Source organism: Mauremys mutica, chromosome 9 (genome assembly GCF_020497125.1).
Source record: "Mauremys mutica isolate MM-2020 ecotype Southern chromosome 9, ASM2049712v1, whole genome shotgun sequence".
Classification (NCBI taxonomy): Eukaryota; Metazoa; Chordata; order Testudines; family Geoemydidae; genus Mauremys; species Mauremys mutica.
Genome location: NC_059080.1, coordinates 97381879 through 97405060, shown reverse-complemented (window position 1 = coordinate 97405060; position 23182 = coordinate 97381879). Strand labels below are relative to the sequence as shown.

The 23182-nt window shown below is 65.2% G+C and overlaps 3 protein-coding genes across 6 annotated transcripts in view; 2 read left to right on the top strand and 1 right to left on the bottom strand.

The window, feature by feature from the left end:
- FAM131A (family with sequence similarity 131 member A) overlaps nt 1-7372 on the top strand; it is a 44949-nt gene extending 37577 nt beyond the window's left edge. Inside the window, exon 6 of the mRNA XM_045029212.1 lies at nt 1484-7372. Within this exon, the coding sequence (XP_044885147.1) occupies nt 1484-1992 (509 nt within the window). The 3' untranslated portion in view covers nt 1993-7372. The remainder of the gene's footprint in view (nt 1-1483) is intronic.
- Nucleotides 7373-8368: 996 nt separating this feature from the next.
- LOC123377262 (heat shock protein beta-7-like) lies at nt 8369-10279 on the top strand. The gene is made up of 3 exons (XM_045029929.1): nt 8369-8549; nt 9728-9879; nt 10076-10279. The coding sequence occupies exons 1-3, from the start codon at nt 8369-8371 to the stop codon at nt 10262-10264; spliced, it is 522 nt and encodes a 173-aa protein (XP_044885864.1). The 3' UTR covers nt 10265-10279.
- Nucleotides 10280-11260: 981 nt separating this feature from the next.
- The window catches only part of CLCN2 (chloride voltage-gated channel 2), a 44876-nt gene continuing 32954 nt past the window's right edge, over nt 11261-23182 (bottom strand). For 2 of the 4 annotated variants that reach the window (XM_045031137.1, XM_045031139.1), the window contains 13 exons: nt 22362-22517; nt 21570-21639; nt 20690-20800; nt 20031-20244; nt 19514-19647; nt 17957-18141; nt 17368-17473; nt 17200-17273; nt 16980-17039; nt 14687-14725; nt 13081-13185; nt 12622-12708; nt 11261-12298 (listed from right to left, as the gene is read on the bottom strand). In XM_045031137.1, coding sequence (XP_044887072.1) covers nt 12104-12298; nt 12622-12708; nt 13081-13185; nt 14687-14725; nt 16980-17039; nt 17200-17273; nt 17368-17473; nt 17957-18141; nt 19514-19647; nt 20031-20244; nt 20690-20800; nt 21570-21639; nt 22362-22517 — 1536 coding nt within the window. In that variant the 3' untranslated portion in view covers nt 11261-12103. Of the gene's footprint in view, nt 12299-12621; nt 12709-13080; nt 13186-14686; nt 14726-16979; nt 17040-17199; nt 17274-17367; nt 17474-17956; nt 18142-19513; nt 19648-20030; nt 20245-20689; nt 20801-21569; nt 21640-22361; nt 22518-22840; nt 22926-23182 lie in introns of all 4 variants that reach the window. The other 2 variants (XM_045031136.1, XM_045031138.1) reach the window with 2 other exon arrangements.

Here is a 23182-nt window from a genome sequence, read left to right as displayed (position 1 = left end):
TGAGCTCCCCACACACAGCTCCGCCAGTGCCCCTCATCCCGACCCCCGGAGACCCTGAGCTTCCCCCTCACAGCTCCGCCAGTGCCCCTCAGTCCCGACCCCCAGAGCCCGAGCTCCCCACACACAGCTCCGCCAGTGCCCCTCATCCCGACCCCCAGAGCCCCTGAGCTCCCCCCACCCAGCTCTGCCAGTGCCCCTGAGCTCTGAGAGTGAGGTGACCTGGCACACAGCCCCCAGGACATGTGTGTCAGAGCCAGTGCTGCGACTTGCCCCCTCGCTCCTGGGCATGGCTTCCCCCGAAGGGGCCTTCCAAGCTGCCTGTCCATGGGGCCAGCCAGGCATCACTGAGCTGCCGAAACTGGGGTGCAGGGCCAATCCGGAGGGGTGGGGAGAGCGGTGGAGGGAGCCAGGCAGAGGCAACAGGGGCAAGAGTAGGGGAGTCTCTGCGCTGGGAAAGCTGCAGGGCCTCTTGCCAAGTGAGCCGGAAAACCCCTCCGCTCGGAGGCTCTGATTTGCAGCTCCCCTGGGGCACCCAGCTATGGGCCAGGGTTTCCGCTGTGCCCCACAGCTCCCATGGGGACGCTCATGGGCAGATTTTCCAAGGCGCTGTGCACCCAGCGTGCTGGGCCCTGCACAGAACCTGGACCTTAGTCCTTGCAGGAGAGCAGGGCTTTGGCTCGGGTCAGAGGATGCCCAGGAGCGCAGTATTCACTGGGGCTGAAAGGCCTGGGCCCTGTGGGGCTGGGGCCCAGCCCGGCCTCTAGCCCATGCTCAGGTCATTGGGACGCGTTTGTTTCTGTTGCATTTCCTTGAGTCGCCCTTTTCTACAAGTTGCTTCCCAGGGGCTGGGCCTGCGGCGTTATTCTGGCCATTGTGGGATCTCCAAAGGCCAGGCCTTGCTCGGGGCAGGGTGGGGAGAGCCCAGCCCAGCCGTAACGCTGTCGCTTCCTGGCTCCCCACCCTCCATGTTCCCAGTGACACAGCTACTTGGCTGGATGCACACAGCTGCCAGCCGTCCCGTCCGTCCGGGGCGACTGCTGGCCAGGTCAGCGTCCTGGGTGCATGATGAGCTGCTCCCGTCCTGGCAGCAGCTCCCTCCCTCACCCACCGCTTGGCTGCAGCTGGCACCGCCTCTCAGCTGTTTGCAATAGGGGCTGCAGGCAGCTGTTGTTGAGAGACAGAGGCAGCCAGGCTGGAGCAGGGGAGGGCGTCTCTAAAGCTAATGGGAGGGGAGGCTGCAGTGCATGGGACAGAAAGATCCCTCCCTGGGGGCCATGTGGGGCGGGGGAGCGAAAGGGCCGGGGGAAGCAACCAAGATGTGGGGAAAGACCTGCTTTAATCCACTGCTGCCCAGCAGCAAGGATTCTCCCCTCGGGCGCATGCAGGAGGCCTGGCACTGCCTAGCCGGCTGCCAGGATACTCCCCCCAGTGCCCATGGGGGAAGTCGTGCTGCTGAAGCCAGTTCCCCCGTTGTGTGTTGCAGATGCTGCAGGCCAGCTGCCGCCCGGCTCCTTCCTGAAGGATCTCCTCCACAGCCGCCTGTGCCAGCTCAGCGTCCGGCAGGGCTCCTGCGAGCCCGAGAGCGACTCCTCGCAGACCATCTCCCCGGAGACCCTGTGCTCCAGTCTGTGCAGCCTGGAGGACAGCCTGCTGCTCAAGGAGCTGGGCTCGCCGGGCGAACTGGCCGCCAAGCTGCTGGGCTCCCTGGCCGGAGGGGAGGAGATGCTCCTCTCCAAGCTGCCCCCTCAGACTGGAGAAAGTGCCTTCCGGAGCCTGGGACAGCTGGAGTGCCAGGACTCCATGTACTCCATGTCCTACACGGAGTCCTGCCTCTCGCCCACGGAGGACGACGGGCTGCCCTGCAAGGACTTCCACACGGCGTGCAAGCTGCACGGGGACAGCTGCGGGGTCAGGAGGAAAGTCTCCGACGTGGCCTCGTCGGGGGTGGTGTCACTGGATGAGGAAGAGGAGGAGGAGGCTGAAGAGCAGTGAACGGGCTTGGTCTGTGGCATGCTTCACCTGCCATCTCTGTCCCACTCCGTGACACCCACCCCCCGGGCCCTGTTCCCAGAACCATCTGTTCTCCTTGTGGGCGAGTCCTGTCTGGGGATGGCGTGAGCCTTAGCCGGGCAGGGGAGGATGGTGGAAGGAAAACCCAGCACCCCCACTGGCGGAGACTGTTGAAGCCTGAGGCCTCGCGGCCGGCCGCCGGCTGGATTTGCTTGCTGCGTCTCTCTCTCCCCTCGTCTGTTTTTTTGCATGAGAGTGTTTTGGGGAAAACAAAAAACCCTGAATCGGAGCCGACTGGACCTGACGCCATCTGGGACGGTTCTGAGCATGTCCTGCACCCCACCTCCGAACCCCTGGGGAGGCGCCTTTCGCTGTCCGGGTGGCATGGCTAGTGCTGGTCTAGCAACACGTGTCTGTTCCTAACGAAGATTAACCGCCCTGCCCTGGCCCCCCAAGCCCCGGTGCCCAGGCGCACCGTGCTGGGCTGCTCTCTACTTGACTTGGGAGGCCGTTTTTCAACCCTTTGGCACAAAACCAGCTCTTTGCTTTTCTCGTACTGGGTTTTATATCGTGAACCGACTCAAGGAGACGGCCGAGGGCAGAGCAGGTTTGTCGGGGCGGAGCTGGACAGGAATCGCCCTCTCTGCTGGGACTCCCCCCCAGTGGGGGAGGGTGGGACGAGGGGGCACGGGCTGAGCTGGGGGGAGTGCGAGAGCAGATCTTTTTCTATATTTTTGTATGTTGTCTCTGTGTGGCCCTGGCCGGGAATGTTGGGGAACGCTCCAGGGAGCCGGGGGGCAGGGACTGGTACCAGCCCGACCTCGGCAATGAAGTATTAACTTACCCATTGGACAGCTTGGCCTCCGGAGAGCTGCCGCCCGGGGCTGGGCAGTGGGGAGAATTCATGTTCCTCGTGCTGGAGTCAATCTGACTGATCCCAGGGATGCTTTCTGCATGCACAGCCACGGGCATGCACCTGCGCTCCCACACGTGTGCACACAAACGCATGGGCACACGCAGACCCCCCCTTGCCCCCACTGTTCACGGCGTGCCATTGAGGGTGCCCAGCATTTCACAACCCCCATTCCCGCCCCGGAGAGCTGACCCTCGGCTCCTGCCGCCAGCGCTGAGTTAGGGGCTGGATCCAAATGGGCTGTTCTCTGTGTCGGCCGTGGCTGAAATCTCCTGGGATTTCATGCAAAGCCTCGCCCCCCAGCTTGGGCTCAAACCTAGCCCCCAAATCCAGCCCCGGCAGCCCTTCGGTCTAGCTCTGCGCACCGCTGGGGCGCACACGCAGATCTGAGCGCACATGCGTACACGGCAGGGCCAGGCGCCTGCAACGGGCCAGTGGGAAACAAAACCCAAGTCTCAGCTGTGGTGAGTGCACCAGGTCCCTGTCCCCCTCGCTGAGGGGGGAGCCCCCTCCCCTCCGGCAGGGGGGCTCAGGCTGGCTCCCGTGGTTCAGGAATCCTGAGGCTGGAACCCAGAGGGAATGCAGGGGCCCGGTGGGGCCCGGGGGGATCTCAGCCTCGCCCTGCAGGTTCTCCCATGCTCTCGTGGCTGTGACGGCCCCCCAGCATTTGCTGCCCCACATCAGACTGTAGCTCCAACAAGCCAGCAGGCACCAGCCCCTGATGTTTCAGAGGACTGGGTTCCTTCACTCAGGCGCTAAATGGTGCCACATGTGACCCTGGGAGACCTCGGGCATCAGAGCCCCCGCACTGTGCATGTGCCCACAGCCTGGGGAGAAAGGGCAAAGCCGGGTGGGGTGAGGGGGGACAGCGTGGCAGCCACCCCCAAACTGGGCTTGTTCATGGTTAAGGGATCCTGCAGCTTTAAGGGCCCTGCTTGGCGGCTAGCTCGCTAGGAAGGGAGGGCAGCGTCCCTGGGCCTGTGTGGGTGCCCTGGGGGAGGAGGGGTCTGGACCATGCCCTGCAGGGGCAGCACCCAGGCACTGCCAGCTGGCGAAAGAGTGGCTGGGTCCTGCTGGGGCTGCTCGCCCTGCACTGCTCCCAGCCCCGATCCCCAGGGACAGGGAAGGGCCCCAAGCAAGGGGGCTCCCATGGGCAGCTGTGAGAGCCGCAGCTCCTGCCCCTCCTACTCCAGCTGCTCCAGCCAAACCCTGGGCCCTAGGGAGCCCCAGCACCCATGGCCAGCCTGGGCAGTCCTAGGCCCTGGTGTGTTTGGCCTGGCCACTCTCCCCGCCCAGGCTATGGCCTCCCCCATGCACCCAATGGCTTGTGTTCCCCTCCCGCCAGAAACTATGACTTGTCCCCTCCCCCGCCCCCCACTGGCCTGTTCTGCCCTCCCACACATACACAATGGCCTGTCATTCCCTCCCCCCATGGCCTCCCCCACGCACCCAATGGCTTGTGTCCCCCCAGCCCCAACAAGCTATGGCTTGTCCTGTTACCTCCCCCCCCACAATGGCCTGTCCTGTGTCCCCATGCCACAGTGGGTTGTTTCCCTCTCCCACACACAAAATTGCCTGGCCATTCCCCCCCCCCCACTAGCCTGTTCCCTCTCCTCCCCCCCCCACACTGACCTGCCCCATTCCCCCTCACACACACTCTATGGCCGGTTATCTCCCCCCTCCATGGCCTGGTGCACCCTGGCCAGTTCTAGTGTCTGCTGTGCTCTGTTTACCAATGCAATTCATTAGAGCAACAGGTGTGCCACCCGTCAGGCACCCGGGGGACCCTCTCCTCCCCAGTCCCTGACCCCCCCCACTTCACGCACTGCCCTGCGGCCCCCAAATCTGCCGAACACTCCTCCCCCAGGAGCGGGACCTGGGTGCAGGGAGCCCCTAAGAAATGCTGCAGGCTGGGGCCCCGTGCACACCTTGCGCTGCCCCCGGCTCCCCGGGAGCTCCCAGCAGGGCCTGCCCCCTCCTGCTTTACTGGAATTCAACCAGCAGATCAAGTGCCTAAACTAGGGTTCAGGCCCGGCCCGTGGAGCTCCGAGGAACTGACTCCAGGCAAGGGGAGGTGGCATCTGACCCCAGGGCTCGGCCCACTCCCCAACCTGGCTCTCGAGCACCCAGTCTGTGCCTGCGCCTTGGCAGAGCGTCTGCCTGCCTGGAGATGCCTGCTGGATGCTGAGTAGCTCTGGGCATGGCCCGGGACTGCCCCAGTCTCTGGCCAGTGCGTCTGCTCAGGGTCCGGGATGGGGAGTGAATGGGGGTCAAGATGCCACCTCCCTGCAGAGAAGCGGGGGGTGGGAGGGTGTTAGCAGGCTCTTGGGCCAGAGAGTCAGTTTTTGGGCTCCAGGAACAAAGCCAAAAGTGGCTCCTGCCGCACTGTGCTGGGAAGCTGCCTGTCCCAGGGAGGCGGGCGGCGCCGTTGTCCCGTCTAGGCCATGGGCCTGAGGAGGAAACGTGCCCCTCGTTGGAGAGCGGATGCTGCTCCCCTAAGGCACCAGTGACTTTCCAGCCGGGTGACATGGGGCCAAACCTGCTTCCGCCCGCGGGCACGCGGATTGCTCACAACCCAGGGGCAGGCAGCGGGGCCTGAGGGCTCGGGGACGGGCTCCCAGAATGGCTGGCACAGGCTTAGCGCTTGCAGTGACCTTGTAGCAGACAGCAACGGGACATGGCATTAGGTTTTCTCCACTGTGCATGGTGGTTTGTTATTGTAGGGTCGCATGAGTGCTGTGGGCTGTGCATGCCGCTGTATCATGACAGGGTTGCTTGAGAGCACTGGCCCATGCATGCTGCTTTGTTATTGTAGGGTTGCTGATGGGTGCTGGGCTGAGCATGCTGGCTTGTTACTGTAGGGTTGCTTGCACGAGGTCTGAGTCAAAGCCCTTTCAAGTCACTGGAATGGCTCCCCCAGGCTGTGGGTCAGGCCCAGAGGTGAGCACAAGGGAGCTCTGTGCCTTCTCGGGCTTGGTCGTCTGCGAGCCCCAGCCACGTACCTACACCCCTGACGGGCTGGGCTGGAAGCTTCTCCCCAGGCGCCGCTGGCCGTGGCAGCTGCTGCCTGAGTGGGTGGCGCGTTGGGCTGGTAGATCTCAGTTCTCAGGGTGTGTGGGGGGAGGTGGTTCTCCTCGCTGGGCATGGTGGGGCAGGGAGAGCAACTGGCTCTTTAACTCAGCCAGGGAACCCCAGGATTTGGGGGAGGAAGGGGAAACTGCCCTGCTCCTCCCCCACCCTCTGTCAAGGACCCCTTCAATCTTCCCTCCCATTGGAGCCAGTGGGACCCCCCCTGGGAGACCTGGGGCAGGCTACAGTCTATATGGGCCCTTGGCAGCAGTCTCTCCTGGGCCACTCCCCACCCCCCGTCTCCCTAGGCCCCACTGTGCCCCACACCGGCAGTGCCCACAGGCTGCTCCCCACTGCTGTTGTCGGGCAGCCCCCGAGCAATGAGTCTGAGTCTGGTCCCAGCAGGGAGCAGGTGTTTGCATCACCCCCCCCCCACACACACACACTCACGTCACAGACTCTGCCCCCCTTGTGGACAGGCCGCGGGTTCCCCGCCCTCTGAGGGACCACAACCTCCCTCGCTCTGGGAGACACTGGCAGGTGGGCTCCCCAGGGCAGTGCTGGCACACAGCTGGGCACTGCCTGCAGGGGTCTGAAACGCCCCCTCCCCCAGGAACATACGGCAGCTCCGCCAGCCCCTGCTCCCGGCTCGGAGCGGGCGACAGTGGCCCCGGGCCGGCATGCAAGAGGCTCACACACTGCAGCCGTGGGGCAGCGGCGGTGGGCGACCACGCTGGCTCGCTAGTCCCTCCCATCCGAGAGACTTTGGGCACATTCACAAACACGCCCACGTTAACCCCGCCCGTGCCGTGGGCAAAACCCCCTTATGACCGCTGGGGAAACAGCGGCACAGGGAGGGGACGGCCCAGAGCCTTAAAGGTATTTAGGCACTGAACGCCCATTGATTTCAATGGGAGCTAGTCTCCTTCATACCCTGGAGGAGCTGTGCTGAAGTGGCTTGACCAAATGAGGATTCCCCCCTCGACATCTACCCTACCCATTGTAGCACGCTGTCTCTCCTAAGGAGCCTGGCTCACAGAGGGGCTCCCCCCACCACCCCGGACAGCCCCACAGAACCTAATAATGCAGCATCTGGAAGGGAAAGGAAAATCGGAGGGGTTGGCTAGCAGCACTCGGCAATTACTAGTCCCTGGGCCTGCGGCAGGAGCGGGTGACTCCAATTGTACTTCACCGGAAGGGGCTGTGCAGGTGTGTGGCGGTGTGGTGTGCATGTGTGTGTGCGCGTGTTGCCCACATACAGGTGGGTGCGTGTGCACACACCTGTGAGGGGTGTGTGCGTAAGCACATGAATGTTGGGGGGGGAGATGTGTGTGTGCATGGAGGTGAGGCGTGGGTGTCCATGTCCATGCACAAATGTGAGGGGTGGTGTATGTGTGTCGCACAGGTCTGAGGGGAGGTGTGTGTGTACACTGTAGTGAGGGGTGTGTGTGTGTGTATGAGGGGACGGAGGTGTGCTTGCACATGGATGTGAGGGGAAGGGGGCGTGTGCACACATGGATGTGAGGGGAGGGATGTGTGTTTACACACGCGGATGTGAGGGGCGGAGTGTGTATACTCACGGATATGAGGGGAGAGGATGTGTGTGTGTACGCACACGGATGTGAGGGGAGGGGCGTGTGCACACATGGATGTGAGGGGAGGGATGTGTGTTTACACACGCGGATGTGGTGGGCGGAGTGTGTGTGTCGCAGGGCAGCAGGCTGGGCGAGGGGAGGTGTGTCCCATGGACCCTGTCTCGGAACCGTTCCCGGAGCTGTGTGGCCTTGCACTGTGCTTGGGGACCGTGAGCCGCCAGCCTGGCCCTGTGGCCACTGAGCGCCGCTCTCTGTTGTCCTGTGTCCCAGCTGCCTGTGGCCGTCCTGCCAGGCCTCTAATAAAATGAGTCTTGTTACTGCAGTGCCGTGTGGATGCCTCCTTGGTGGGGTTCAGCCGCTTCCCTCCATGGGTGTCTTGCGTTCCCAAGGGGCCCGACCCAGGCGGGGACAACAGCCAGCACGGACCAGGGTTACCAGCACCGAGCGGGCTGGATCTCGAGGGGATGGCACCCCAGGGTCCAGCCCCCTGCGCCATAGGGGCCTTCTCAAGTATCCCAACCACGGTCAATCCTGCCTGAGGGTCCCTGCTCCAAAGGGGATCCAGCCCCTTCTCTATCCCCAGGGGCTGCGGTGGCCATGGTGATGCTGCCCCCCCGGCGCTATCTGGGAACAGGGCTGCCTTATCTCGCATTCCAGGGCCCGGCGCCATCAGACACCTTCCTAATTATGGGCATCTCCAGGCTCCGGCTGCCTTCCCGCCCCTCCTCCAGCTCCCTCTCCCAGCAGTGACCCGTCTCCTCCGCGGGCCGGCACCAGCGCCATGGCGTCCGTCAGCTCGTCCTCCACCTATCGCTCGGAGCGGATCAGCACCTACAGCCAGAACGCCCCCCCGGCCGAGCCCTGCTTCGAACCCCGGGGGTGCTTTCGAGAGGAGGGGGACAGGAGCTCCCTGCGCCACGGCCCCTTCGCCACGCGGGCCCGAGACTCTTATGGACACACAGGTGGGGGCCATGGGTGTGGGGGGGACCCAACCCTGCACATGCCTCGGGGTGCTACAGCCACTGCTTGCACTGAGGTAGGACGGTGGGGAGGGGCTCATGGGCCTAAGAAGGTGAGAGTCTACTACTGCTGCCAGCTCCTGGAGTCCCTCCTGTTGGGCGAGTGGGTGAGGCCTGTCCACCCAGGCAGGTCCTTGCCTTTATACCCAGCCCAGGGAGGGTCTGGGGGTGCCCAGTCTGCCTCTGCAATGCTCGGAGCCCCAGGGCTATGCTCACCCTTCAGGGAGATTGGGGGGGGGGCTGCTTCTTCAGGGGGCAGTGGCCACAGGGCTGGGGAAGGCTCCTTGACAGCTGTTCCTGGTCCAGGGTGGGAGCACTGCCTGGTCAGGGTGTGGTTCAGCACCTGCCAGCATCGGGGTGGGGGGTCTTCATCCCATGCCCCCCCTTCCAGTCCCCCGGATTACTAGCCAACCCCCCCACCACTCAATCCTCTCATCCCCCACTAGCCAGACCCCATGGCTTGCTAGCCAGCCTGCCCCTCTCCTGAGTCAACCCCACTGCCCGTCAGAACCACTTCCAATCCCCCGGCCTGCTAGCCACACGCCCGCCCCAGCAATCTCCCACCCCCCTCAGCTAATCAGACCCCCTGCCAGCCCCCTAGCTTGCCAGCTAGATGCCCCATCAATCTGCCTATCTCCCACTACCCAGACCCCCGCATTCCAACACACCCTCCTCCCCCCCCCCCCCCGGCTTGCTAGTCAAATCCCCCCTTGAGTCAACCCCGACGGCCAGCAGACCCCTACCAAAAGCCAGAGAGTCCCATGAGCCGGCAGCCCCCTCCCACGTGCCTGCTCTAGAAATAGCCTGTTTGTCCTGAGGAAAATCAAGGGACCGCCCCCCCCCCCCTTCGAAGGCACCTCGGGGTGTCAGACCCAGCCCGAGTCACAGCCAGCACCATGGGAGAGGGGCTGCCTGGCTTTCTCCCTGTCTGGCAGGTGCCACCCCCCTACTGCACCCTGACACCCCACCCATAGCTCCTACTGCCCCCCCCAACACCCCCACCGCCATCACCCCCTCCACTGCTCCCCAGGCCGTCTCAGCACCTGCCCCACGGTGCAGCCTCCATGCCTCTGTGAGGCCTAGGGCCACATCCCTCCTCCTCACTGCCCCACTCCATGCAGGATCCCCAGGGTCCGTGCGCCCCTGCAGCCTGGGCAGCAACGTGCGAGCCGGGGGCGACACGTACCAGGTGACGGCCGACGTGAGCCAGTTCGAGCCGCAGGACGTGGTGGTGACCACGTACAACTACCACATCATCATCCAGGCCGAGAAGGTGAGGACTGGGGGGTGGGGGGTGGAACAAGGCTCCGTGGGAATGGGGTGGCTGAGACCGGAGTAGCAGGGAGTTGCCCCACCCCACTCCCTATAGCGCCCCCCCCCCCTCGTGGGAGAGGCTGGGCTGAATGGGGCTGTGCTCAGCAGGAACGTGTCTTGTGCCCGCTCTCATGGGGTGTTGGTTTCCCTGGTAGGTGGCAGAGGACGGCACCGTCTCCAACACGTTCACCCACAAGTGCCAGCTCCCCGAGGACATGGACCCCATGTCTGTCAGCTGCGCCCTCACCGACGCGGGCCTGCTGGTCATCAACGCCAAGCGCGGCGCGGCTGCCAAGGCGGGCGAGACGCCCCCACCGCTGTACCGCACCGAGGTCAAGCTGTGACGCCCCTGGGCACAGCTGTGTCCCCCCGCACCTGAGGCATGAGCTGGGCAGCTGCCCCGCCACCCCCCCCACCACCCCTCCCTCCCCAGGGCTTCTGGGAGCTCACCCTGGCACATGGGCGCTGCCAGTTGGGGCCATGTGTCGAGGGTGGGGGCAGCCTGCCGGGTGGGTCCCAGCCTGCACTGCGGTCAGGCAGGCTGGCTCAATAAGGGGCAGTGCATGCTGGGCCCGCTAGCGCCACGGATCTGCCCAGCTGCAGGGCTGGGCACGCGAGCTGCCCTGGGCCAGGCTGCAGCCCTGGGCCAGTCACTCACCCCAGCCCCTCGCTGCCCTGGGGTCCCTGGGCCTGCCCGGCCCGTGCTACTGGCTCCCAGCACCTGGCTGGTGTCTCACCCCCGCTCCTGGTTGGAATAAAGGTTTCTCCCACCCAAGGCTGCGTCTGGGCTGTTCCTCGCGGCCTGCGCCTCTCCCCAGCCCCCTACGCTGGGCGTTAACCCTCCCCGCTGGCCCCCTGTGCTAGCGATTCATGGGTCTGCCCCTTGCCCCGACTCGCCAGGACCCTGCACCCCCCCTCCCTCCCCGCATGCCGCCGTGCGTCCCAGCCGCTCCCCGAATCCGCTGTGCCAGCCGGCCAGCCTGACCCCAGTGCCAGAGCCAGCTGGGCCCCACGGGCCGGGAGCACACAGGCTCCTCGTTTGGCAGCGAAGGGCCAGGCCTGTTCCCAACCTTCCTTGGGGGGTGGGCAGGGCTGCACGTTCCCACCCGCCAAGCCCACCCAGCCCCCAGCTGCTTCCCTGCAGCAGCAGCTCCCTCCAGTGGCTGGTTGGGGTCGGAGCGGCACGCAGGCCCCCAGGCCCGTTTGCTGTCCCAAGGCTGCTGGTGCCCGGCTCTGGCTGGGTCCCTTTGCCCCAGCCGATGCCCCATCCCCAGGCCAGGCTCGTCAGAGGCGCCTGGCAGGCAGCGGCCGCTCTTTGGGTTACTTTAGTGCTCTGTTTATAAAGTCCTTTTATTAAATTAATATAAAAATCTCTGTATTTACATCCTGGCCAGCGCAGGGCCCAGAGAGCCTCGGTCGCTCCCCCCACCCCGCCCCGGCTCCAAGCCCCTGGGACCCTGCCCAGGGCCAGGCAAGAGCAGCCATGCTGGAGGGGGCAGGGCTCAGTGAGACTTTGGGGAGGGGAAGTGCTTGAGCTGTTCACCCTGGGTGCCAACCAAACACCTCTGGCCTTGGCTAAGCCCAGCTGCCCTCCCCCCATGCTCCCTTGCCCCGTCCCACAACCCCCCCTCAGAGGTAGCATGACTGAACAGCGAGGGGGGGCCCGCGGCTCAGGCCTGAGGAGCACCGGCAGGTCGAGCCCAGGGGGAGGGCTGTGGGGTGGGATTCAGGGGCACTGGCAGAGCTGAGGCTGGAGGGCCCGGGCTGAGACATTTGCAGAGTTGGGGGGCGGGGGGATTAGAACTCAGTGCTGGTTGGGGAACAAGTGGCCCTTGGCAGCTGCGGGTGGTGCTGCAGGAAGCTGGGTATTTGCCTTCTGCCCCCAGGAGCCCTGTGCGAGCTGCCCAGAGAACCTCGCAGGCGGAGGCCAGGGGCTGGACGTGGTGCACCCTTCCTCTTCACCACACAGGGGCTGCCGGGGCAGGTCCTGGGGCAGGGCTGATGGCAGTCGCTTGCTGGGGCTCTGGCTCCTCCCCCGGTGGCAGGTGGCCAATCCGGCAGTGCAGAGTGCCAGGGCTGCAGGCACAAAGGGGCAATGGCACCAGCGCCACCGCCGCTGGGGCTGGCAGTGTCTGTCACGTCCGTCAGCAGCTGGGGCGGGCTCTATCCGCCGGCCCCACCCCTCACTGGCACTTGTCGTCCGTCTCGGAGGGGCTGGACTCGCGGGGGATGGAGAGGCGCTGGCGCCGGTCCCACAGCTGGTGGATGTCGGTGGTCTCCGTCTCGCTGCTGCTGGTGGTGCTGTCCCGGAAGCTGGCCAGGGGCGGGCGGACCTTCACGCCCTTGGCAGTGACTGAGCCCTCGATGGCCTTGCGCAGCTGGGGGCAGACAGGGCTCAGCAGGGCGGCATGAGGCATCCTTCCTCCCCATGTCCCCAGCTGCATGAGGGCACCGGGGGCCCTTCTCCCCCACCCCCAGCTACAGGAAGCACAGAGAGAGGGGGGTGCAGGAGGGTCTCCAGAGACACCCTCCCCGGAGGTTGGTGGCACCATATGCTCTAGGGCTGAGGCTGGGGGGGAAGGCACCATTGCTCACCCCCCAGGAGGGCTCAGGGGTTCTGTTCCTGCCTCCATGTGACAAGTCCCATAGGGCTGATTCCCACCCCTGGGGGTGTTTGGGAGGTGCCCCCGGACCTGCTCACCTCTTTGAGGGACACCATGCCAACGAGGCGCCCAATGCTGGTCACATAGGCGTGGTCCACGCCCAGGAGCGAGAAGATGGTGTGAGTCTGCAACAGAGACAGGTGCTCAGGGTCTGCGGGGCAGGGAGCTGGCCAGGACCCCACTGGGGCTTGGGGCCCGCAGGGCTGGGAGAGCCAGAGGAGACCCCCCCACTGGGGGTCACACCCCACAGGGCAGCCCCAGGGATGGGGAGTCTGCTGAGATGCAGCCCCATGCACACTGCAGAAGATGTGGGGGGTGGATCTGCAGGGTTCAGAGCTGACCCAGCCATGCCAACATGCGGCAGGGGGAAGGGGCAATATTGATGAGCCAGGCCCCAGGGCAGAGGACGCCTGATGGGGAGCTGGGCTCGGGCTGTCAATGCACCCCCGCGCTGTGCACATGCTTCCCAAGGAGCATGGCACCCCTGCCCGCCCCACCTTGTGGAGGGAGGTGCGCTCCACCAGCTGGAAGGGCGCAGGGTCGATCTTGCTGTTGTTGAAGTTCACGGGCTGGTCCAGCTGCTGCTCCTCCCACTCCACGACCTGAAAGGCAGAGGAGCCGTGACCGCCAGAGCCGGGAGGCACAACAGCCTGCCCGGCGTGGGCCTGAACAGACGGGCGGGGCAGCCCGAATCCCAGTGCTCTCCCGACACTCCACCTGCAGCCCCATGCCCTGCCCACGGGGGGGGGGGGGGGGGGCACTGCCTGGCTCGGGGGCAGGGACCAGGACACACAGAGGTGATCCAGGCCCAGGGTGGGGGACAGGCTGGATATGGGGGACAGGGAATGGGACACGGGGCCTTTCCCCCTAGAGGACGTGGCTCCGATCTGGCCCCAGGGTGGGGGACTGGCTGGCTCAGGGGATGGGGAAGGGGACACCCCCCTCTAGGGGGTGATGGCTCGGATCCGGCCCCACGTGAGCAGGCCCTGTTGGTTACCAGGGGTTGGGTGCTCAGCTCGACAGCCCCCGGTAGGTGTCCGACTGGCACAAGGCCAAGGCTGCATGGGCTCATGGGCAGAGCCCCCTCGCCCCCAGCTGCACAGGGAAGCAGGCTTCCCTGGTGGGACGGGGCATCCCAGCCATGCTGCCCGTGGCCCAGCAGGGTGGCGCATGCGGCTTCCCCCCACCTGCGGGGGCTATTCTAGCCCAGCCCTGCCAGCAACCGCTGCCACAGCGGGAGCTGCATCCTCTGCCTGGCAGCAAACACCTCCCACCCCACCCCTGCCTGGCCCTGCCCGCCCCCACCCACCCCTGCCTGGCACATGCACAGGAGCCTCGCAGCAGAGTGGCCTGAGTGGGGACACTCCCCCACACCTGTGGGGCGGCTCTTCCTATCCCCAGTGCCCGGGGCCTCCCCCTGGGCCCTTCCTGGCCAGGTTTTGCCCATGGAGGTGCTGCTCTGACGATGTTTAATGCAAGGGAATTGGGGAGACCCTTTCCCAGCTGACTGAGCCTCTCCAGCCAGTCCCTCTCCCCTCCCCACCTCCTCTCCTTGTCCCCCCACTGCTGCCTCCCCCCATCCCCTCCCTTTCCCTGCTGGACCCATGGGCAGAATGGGGGAGGGGAGGAGCAAGGGGGGGATTGCCCTGCCTCCAGCCCCCCGGAGAGCAGTGCGGGGCAGGGGCCGTGGGGAGCAGGACCGCTCAGCGTCTGGCAGGTGGAATGGCGGGGGCGGAAGGGGCGTATTTGCTGGGCGAGTGACATGGGTGGTGCCATGAGGACTTGGCAGGGCAGAGCAGGCTCCCCATGGCCTGGCGGCCCCCAAGCTGGGGGGTCCCCTTGCTGCACCCAGGAAGTGTGGGCTTTGGCAGAGCCAGGGAAGCAGGGCAGATGGATCCCTTTGCTCTGTGCCAGCTGGCCCAGGGGCAGCTCCTGACCAAGGGATGAGGGAGACTCAGCCCTGGGCATCCCACCAGTGCGGCCCTCACCCTGGGGAGGGATGGGGCCCGGCTGGCCAGGCCCCCAGGTAAGGGCTCAGGCCCTCCCATCTGCAGGGTGCCAGAGTGGCAGGGCCTGGCACATGGTGCTCCCGCTGGCACTCACCTCGGAGGGGGTCATCTCGCCAGGCAGCTCATACTGGTCCTGCAAGAGAGGGAGGGAGGCGGAGTGTGAGTCAGGCTGTGGGGACGTGGTGTGTGCCACGGAGTCAGGGTGGGCACGAGAGTGCCCGGCTGGGCACTGACCAAGTGAGCTTGGGGCTCCCTGCAGCCGCCTGGCTCACAGCACTGCTGATTGTGAGCAAGGAGCAAGCCAGCCCAGCAACACCTGCACTGCACCCAGCTCCCCACTCTCCACCCTTCAGCCCAGCTCAGCTCCCTCACCCCGCCCTGTCTCAGACCCCTCACAATGCCCCGCTGGAGCCTGGATTCACCCCGCCCCCATGCCCTCCATCCCAGCTCCCCTGGCCCTGGCTCTGCAGCACGCTGCTGGCCCCAGAAGCCAGGTGCAGCCCCGCCCAGCTGCCCCCTCGCCCCTCCAAGCACTCGCCCCAGACACCTGCCCTCCACACTCCCTCTCCCCACGCTGCTCCAGAGCTCACTCCTCATGCCCCCTGCCTGCCCTGCCCGAGGCCCGGGGGAGTGGGGTGACAGCATGGCTGGGACATGGCTCAGGGGAAGGGGGGGTGGAGGGGTTCAGGTCCTGGCCTGGGAGCTGCAGGTTCTAGTCCCTGCCCCGCCATAGACTCCCCTTTGGAAAGTCCCCTGAGCCCAGGTGCCCAAGGTATTTAGACACTGAACTCCCATCCATGGAAATGGCGGTTCGGAGCCCAAATACCTTGCAGGGTCTGGGCCTCAGGTCCCATCCAGCGCTCAGCTGCTCCTGGGTCAAGGGCAGAAGCAGGGGGATCTGCCTCTCTGGTTTGCCTGCCCGGGCAGGAGCCAGCTGCAGTGCTACCCACCCCCTTGCTCCCGGCCTCCCGTGAGCACACTCCAAGCTAAGCCCCCTCCCCCAAAGCTGATCCTTCACGCCGAGGCACCGTGCCCCTCACAAGGGGCTGCAGGTAGTGGGGGGCGCCTGGCTCTAGGAACAGATCACAGGGCCCTTTGCCCCTCGCTGCTCCCAGCCTGGCGTGCCCTCAGCCATGCCCCTCTGCCCCTCAGGGGCTCCCAGAACCGCCTCTGCAGTCTGGCTGGTCCCAGGCCAGAAAGGCACCGGCTCCACTGGCCCGCCGCGATGGGAGCACCCACAGGCATGAATCAGGTGATCTCGCTGGGGGGAGGGGAGGTAGATCAGCAGGGGAAGGCGCAATGATCAAGGATGCACTGATTTCCGATTGGCTGGTACGAGCGGATCGTTGCTGGATTGGTCGGTTGGAAGGAGCGTTAAAAGGCTCCCATTGGATCAGCTGGGCGAGGGGAATCAGGTCAGATGGGGAGGTATTGATTTCCGATTGGCTGGTACGAGTGGATCGTTGCTGGATTGGTCAGTTGGAAGGAGCGTTAAAAGGCTCCCATTGGATCAGCTGGGTGAGGGGAATCAGGTCAGATGGGGAGGTATTGATTTCCGATTGGCTGGTACGAGTGGATCGTTGCTGGATTGGTCGATTGGAAGGAGCATTAAAAGGCCCCCATTGGATCAGCTGGGAGAGGGGAATCACGTCAGATGGGGAGGTATTGATTTCCGATTGGCTGGTACGAGTGGATCGTTGCTGGATTGGTCGGTTGGAAGGAGCATTAAAAGGCTCCCATTGGATCAGCTGGGAGAGGGGAATCAGGTCAGATGGGGAGGTATTGATTTCCGATTGGCTGGTATGAGTGGATCGTTGCTGGATTGGTCGGTTGGAAGGAGTGTTATCAGGCTCCCACCAGATCAGCTGGGAGAGGGTGAAATGGGGGGACGGGGTCAGATCAGGGACCATACTGTGCTGAAAGTCCCCAGAGCTCAGGATGGCTCCAGGACTGGAGTGGGGGATGGGCATAGGAATTCTGCTCCCTTACCCTTCCTCTGCAAGTGGCAGACAGGCTGTATGGGGGCCGGGCAGGCAGCGGCTGGGGCCAGTCTCTGCAACACGGGGATGCTTCTGCTCCTTGCCCCTGGGGCCACCCTGATCATCCGTGCGCTAGGAGATAGGACTCCTGGGTTCTATCCCTGGCTCAGCCGCTGACTGGTCCCTCTCCACATTTGCGCCAAAGTTTCCCCACCTGTAAGCAGGGGCGGTGACCCCACAGCCGGCCCTGGCACGGATTGGTGATGAATTAACGAGTGCCGGGAAGAGCTCTGCAGACGGAAATCCCAAGGGAGGCTGCAGATGGGTTGAGCTGTGGGGTGCCCTCAGCACAGTATGGGGGAGGGTGGCGCCTGGCCTGTGATTGGCCGAGGCGCGGCACACACTTACCGCAATGGAAATGCGGACGCGCTTCGACTTGCGCTTTTCGGGTGGTGCTGAATTCTCAGCCTTTTTAGCCACGAGAAAAACAGGAGAGAAGACAGAGGCATTATGGGAAACCACAGCGTCCTGGCCGGGCTCCATTGCCTTGGGGCTGGGCACAGAGCAGGGGCCAAGGTGCCATGGCGGTGGGGAACACCCTCGGGGTGGGGGGCAGAGGGGCACTCACCTCAGCGGGCTCCATGGCGGTGTTGGTGCAGAAGAGGCTCTTGAGGGAAATGCCAGAGTGATCTGGGCTCCCGGCTGGGGGGAGACAAGCAGAGAAACCATCAGAGCAAAGAGCAGCGAGCCGGGTGCCTGGCCGGCACCATGGGGCCCACAGGGGCAGGGGGCTCACCTGTGGGGCTCTCCACCAAGCTGCTGGGACCTCGCTTGAGCGCCGGCTTCAGGGGCTTGCGGGACTCTCCGTGTGGTGGGGCCGATGACGATTCCTCCGTGCCGATCTGGGGGCAGCACGTACAGGGGGCTTGAACCAGCACCTGAGCCTGGTAGGGTGGAGGTGGGGCGATCCAGGGCATCCCACCCCCAGCTCAGCACAGGGGTGGGGTGGGGGCAGAATGTCCCATCACCAGCCAGGTGGGATGGGGAACCATGGGCCTGGAGCATCCATACCCCATCCAGCCCAGCCCAGTTCCAGGGGGAAGCAGCCCACGCTGGAAGGAGGGTGGGTAGGCAGGACCCAAACTGCACCATGCAGGCCCGGAGGAGGTGAGGCCAGCCCAGACCTGAGCGGATGGGGGTGAGGAAGGGGGCACTCCCTGACAGAAGCCTCTCAAGGGCCTGGGAGCACTGGGTGCTTTGGGGTTTCCAGCCAGCGGCTCCCTGCGTGGCAGTGGGGTCGGGGTGCAGCAGGCTCAGGGCATCCCATCGCCAGCCCAGCCCCGGCAGTGGGGTGCGGGGTCCCCGTGCTGCCCCCTGCCTCTCACCTGGAACCGCACTCCCGTGTCGGAGGCCTTGTGGTCGGCCTCGTCCTGGGGCTTCTCGGCGACGCTGGTCCTCCCGGCCTGTGCCCTCTCCTGCATGTACTGCAGGCGGCGCTGGTAGCCCAACTGGCCGCTCAGCAGCGCCGCCACCTGGGCCCGCTCGATGGAGCCCAGCAGGATCATGGACTCTGCAGGAGAGCAGCCCCGAGGGGCCATCACCCCTTCAGCTTGCGGGGTCACAGCTGTGAGTGGCGTTCCTCACCCCCTCCCCAGCTCCCCGGGGGGAGACCCAAACCTGAGCCCTCAGGAAAGCAGCCCTTGCAGAAGGGCTCAGGCTACCAGCCCATTGGCAGGGCTCTGGGGGTGGAGGGGCAGGATGGGACAGGGCCCTGCAGGGGTCCTGGCTCCCAGGCCTGTCTGCCCACCTGCCCATGGAGCAGCAGCTGAAAATGAAAAACCCTGCCCCCACCCAGGCTGGAGGCACCGGGCTCCCCCGTCCCCGGGTTGGGTCTCTCTAAGAGCAGCTGCCCTAGGGGACAGAGCCTGCTTGGGAAGCAGGAGCTACAGTGTGAGGACACGGGGGGCCCAGGGCTCTGAGCTTGGGGCTGGGAGACAGCAGGACTCCTGGGTCCTATTCCTGGCTCTGCCCCAGGCTTGCTGGCTGAACTTGGGCCACTTCCTTCCCCTCTCTGGGCCTCAGTTTCCCCTACTGCAACCCAGGGATAACAGCCGCGGGGGAAGGGGCAAAGGCTCAGTGCCCAGAGAAGGGAAGGGACCATCAGGGTCTCCTACAGCTGGGCCTGCACTGCCCGCTCTGTGCCCAGGTCTGCGCCCTGCCCACCGGGACGCTGGGTCCAGGCTGACGAGTCGGTGAGACTTGGACAAGGCGTGGGGCTCTGGGGGCAAGCAAGAAGGCCCCCCCCGAGGCCCACAGGCAAGAACTGAGAGGTTCCGCTTCAGGAGCCAGCCCCCGTGTGATGAGTTGTGGGGTCTCAGCTAAGAGAAGAGCCCTGATCCCCACCATCTGCAGAAAGAAAGCCCATCCTCCCCTCCTCCCCCGCCCCACCACTCCTGTTTATTCGCCATCTGGCTCTGAAATGGGGTGAGGGAGGATCCACTGAAAGAGGCTGCACTGGCCTTCCTGTTTCCACTAAACTTTACAGATTGCCATGGTAACGCAGCATCCTCCATTGCCACGGTAGTGGTCATGGCAGGCAGGCAGAGGCGATAAATGTCCGAGTGGGCAGTCGTCTGGCACAGGGCCGGGCAGAAACTCAGGACGATCTCAGTGCCTGGCCCCTCGCCAGGGAGACGGGCCCAGTGCCAGAGCACTGCTCACCGGGGAGTCCGCTGGGGAAGCCTAGGGGTGCGGGTGGGGATGGGCTCCCGACGGCCACTCTGCGGGCAGCCTGCTCTGCCTGGGAGGCCTTGGCACACATGGGTGGCACGGTCCGGAGTGAACCGGGCACAGCCTAGGCTGGCCAGGGCACAAGCAGCTCTGGGCGCCCCCGTTCCCCCCCCGTGGCACCGCCTGCTCCCTGTGCAGCCCCCACGTCTCACCAGCTGACTCCACCAGCGCCAGGCTCTTCAGCTGGGTGCTGTACAGCACCTCCTGCAGGTCGCGGTACTTGGAGTTCAGGGTGACGTAACGCACGTCCCGCACCATGATGTCCTCCACCCGCACGTTGTACTTCCTGCGGAGGGCAAGGCACGGCCCTGAGCAGGGCGCCGGAGGGCTGCTGCCGAGCGCCCGGCCCTGCTGCGCGGGTCCCCCTCGGCCCCTTTGCTCCTGCCGAGGCTACGCTCCCCCAGCCCCCACTGCCATGGGGGCCATTTCTGGGTGGATCCCGCCTCCCATCCCTGGTGTGAACAGGCTGGGGCATGGTCCCTGCAGCCACCCAGGCCTGGGAACCACAGAGGCTGCGGGAGCTCTCAGCGGCTCTCTCTAGTGCCCATCACCAGTGCGTCTAGGCACCGTGCTGAGCTCCTGGACTGGGTCCCATGAGCTCCCGAGAGCTTTGGCCTTGAGAGGGGCTTCCTGCAGAGGCCGGGGAAGGGAGCCCAGGTGGACACTTACTCCTGGTGTCCCCAGCCCAGCTCGGGCAGGTACGGCAGCTTCTTGATGCGGATGATGCTGTCGTAGAGCGAGGGCTGCAGGCTCTGGGCCACGGCGTTGGCCAGGATGACGGCGATCATCACGGGCAGGATGTGGGAGATCTGGCCCGTCAGCTCGAAGACGATCACGGCGGTGGAGACCGTGTGGGTGACAGCGCCGGAGAGCGCGGCCGCTCCTGTGCGTGGCAGAAAGCGCCACAGTGAGACCCAGCAGGGCTGGCATGGCCCCAAGCTGGACCCCATGGAGTGACCACAGTGATGCCCCCCAATGAGCCCCAGCCTCTCCCTAACAGCCCCAGGGAGGGGGACCAGTATGGGAAGCCCATGGCACAGCCCCCCAGCACACCCCCAGGGAGCCCTCAAGCTGCTCTGCCAACCCATCTGCACCAGCCACCAGCCGCTCTGGCTCCCTGGCCCTGTCACCCTGGGGACATCCCCCTCCGGGGAGGAGCCTCGACACATCTCTGTGGCCGTACAGATTTGGGCTCCTCTGAACGGCCTGGCCCACTCCAGGGGCTGGCAGGAGGGAGATGCACCTGCACCTCGAGTAGGTTGTTTGGGCGGTCGGACTGGCTGGAGCCTGTGGTGGCCTCTCCCCAGATGCAGAAACGTGGCGCTTACCTACCACGGCGTAGCCCCCCGGCACGATGCGGTAGGTGTTGCTGTCGGCATGGATGCCATCCGGGAACCAGGCTGCCATGCTCTCCCCTACCAGCCGCCCGAAGGCCGCCCCTGCCCAAGGAGACAGGGGTCAGAGCGGGTCTGGGGGCAGCCCAGGCACGTTCAGGGAGGGGAGAAAATCAGTTGTATCCTGCTGCCTCCAGCACAGTGCCCATCCCTGTGGCGATGCGGCTGCTCAGGGGGCAGTCGCTGCCCCGCCAGCCCTGAGGTGCACAGCAGGGCCCTGCCAAGGGCTGCCAGCTGCTGTGCCCCAGGGAGCCAGCTAAGCGGACGTCCCAGCCCCTTTGTGCTGCTGGAGCAGTGGGAGCCAGAGCAGGACCATGAGAGGTGGCCCAAGGTGGTGCTAGGGTCTGTCTCCCCTATGGCTGTTCCCTGCCCCTTCCTTCCCTCCCTGGGTGGATGGGGCTCCGGTGCGAGGATGGTGCTGCCGCATGCTCCCCCAGGGGCAGGGGACGGCCTGTTCTGGGCAGGGGGAGGGATGCTGTGCCACCCAGCTCTACTGAACGCTGAGCCACCACTCATACCAGGGTTGAGAGGTACCGAAACTCCTTCCCGAAGCCCTGAGCAGGCCTGGCACTCCGGGAAAGGGCCTGCCCCGATGGGCACCCCCAGCATCAGGACCCCACCACACTCACGGGGTACCAGCCACACCAGGGAGCTGCCACTGTTGCCAGAGGACAATGGCCGGCACAAGGGGACTGTGGGCAAACCTGCTCTGTCCCCACTGCCTGGAGGGGCTGGTCAGTAGCTCGCGGAGGCGCTGCCCCTTTGGGAGCAGGGCTCAGGGCGAGCCAGGAGTGCCTCCGGGGCCGGCACTCACCAATGACAAAGACGGGCATGAAGGTTCCGCAGGGCACTGGGATGGTGGTGGCCAGGGCTGACATCCAGAACTAGGGGCAGAGACATGAGTCAGGGGTCATCCAGCCAGCCAGATCCTCCCCACGCCTAGCCAGACCACAGCCTTCCAGCCAGATCCTCCCCACGCCTAGCCAGACCACAGCCTTCCAGCCAGATCCTCCCCACGCCTAGCCAGACCACAGCCTTCCAGCCAGATCCTCCCCGTGCCTAGCCAGACCACAGCCTTCCAGCCAGATCCTCCCCACACCTAGCCAGACCACAGCCTTCCAGCCAGATCCTCCCCACGCCTAGCCAGACCACAGCCTTCCAGCCAGATCCTCCCCACCTAGCCAGACCACAGCCTTCCAGCCAGATCCTCCCCACGCCTAGCCAGACCACAGCCTTCCAGCCAGATCCTCCCCACACCTAGCCAGACCACAGCCTTCCAGCCAGATCCTCCCCGTGCCTAGCCAGACCACAGCCTTCCAGCCAGATCCTCCCCACACCTAGCCAGACCACAGCCTTCCAGCCAGATCCTCCCCACGCCTAGCCAGACCACAGCCTTCCAGCCAGATCCTCCCCACGCCTAGCCAGACCACAGCCTTCCAGCCAGATCCTCCCCACGCCTAGCCAGACCACAGCCTTCCAGCCAGATCCTCCCCGTGCCTAGCCAGACCACAGGAAGTCAGGCAGGGCCCCTCCCACACCCCAGCCCTGGTGCGGGGAAGGCGAGGGGGTGTGAGCTGGGCAGCCCCAGCCCTGGGGCGGGACCCACCTTCATGAGGATGAAAACCACCAGGGTGACGAAGACATTGGCGTGCGGGTGCTTCCAGGCCTCAGAGATGCCAACGTACTCGAACTCCTCGGCCAGGCCTTGCTTGGCCCAGGTGCGGTTGTCAAACAGGGTCACCAGGGTGTCCTTCTGGCTGAGCTGGGGAGAAGGACCACGGCAGTCAGGGTGAACCCGGGGCAGTACCTCCACCCCATATCCTCACCCTCCCTAGGGTGCTCCCTGTCAGGGACCCCGTGGGGGCTGGGTGCCCTCCCCATCCCATCCCATAACAGCATCTTGCCCTCTGGGTGCCAGAGATCTGGGAGACATGAGGGCCAACACTACTGGAGCTTCAGCTCCAGATGCCAGGGTGCCAGGTTCAAGTCACAGCTGGGGCAAGCACAGAGCAGCAGGTTCTCTAAACGAATGCCAGTGATACCCACTGGGCAGGGCTGCCAAGCTAGGGGAGGGGAGCAGGTTACCTGGCCAGCCATGAACTGTCCAAAGCCAGGCGGGAAGGTGAGCGTGGAGATGAGCAGAGTGACCAGCGCGGGGAAAAGCAGGCGCCTGCGTGGGAGCAACATACACAGCAAGTGATCCCACCGCACCCACCACAACTGCCCCCAGCCCTCGTGGAGGGACTAGCACCACCCTGTGCCCAGCAGCTCCCATGCCAGCAGCTGCTTCACAGGGAACCAAAGAGCCCAGCCAGCATGCAGCGCCCCACCCAGCTCAGTCCCCTGCTCCCCAACTCCCCCCAGTCCGGGTTCTCCCCTACCTCATCACAGGTTCTCCCTCCGCCTGCTCTCCAGCCAGGCCTGGTT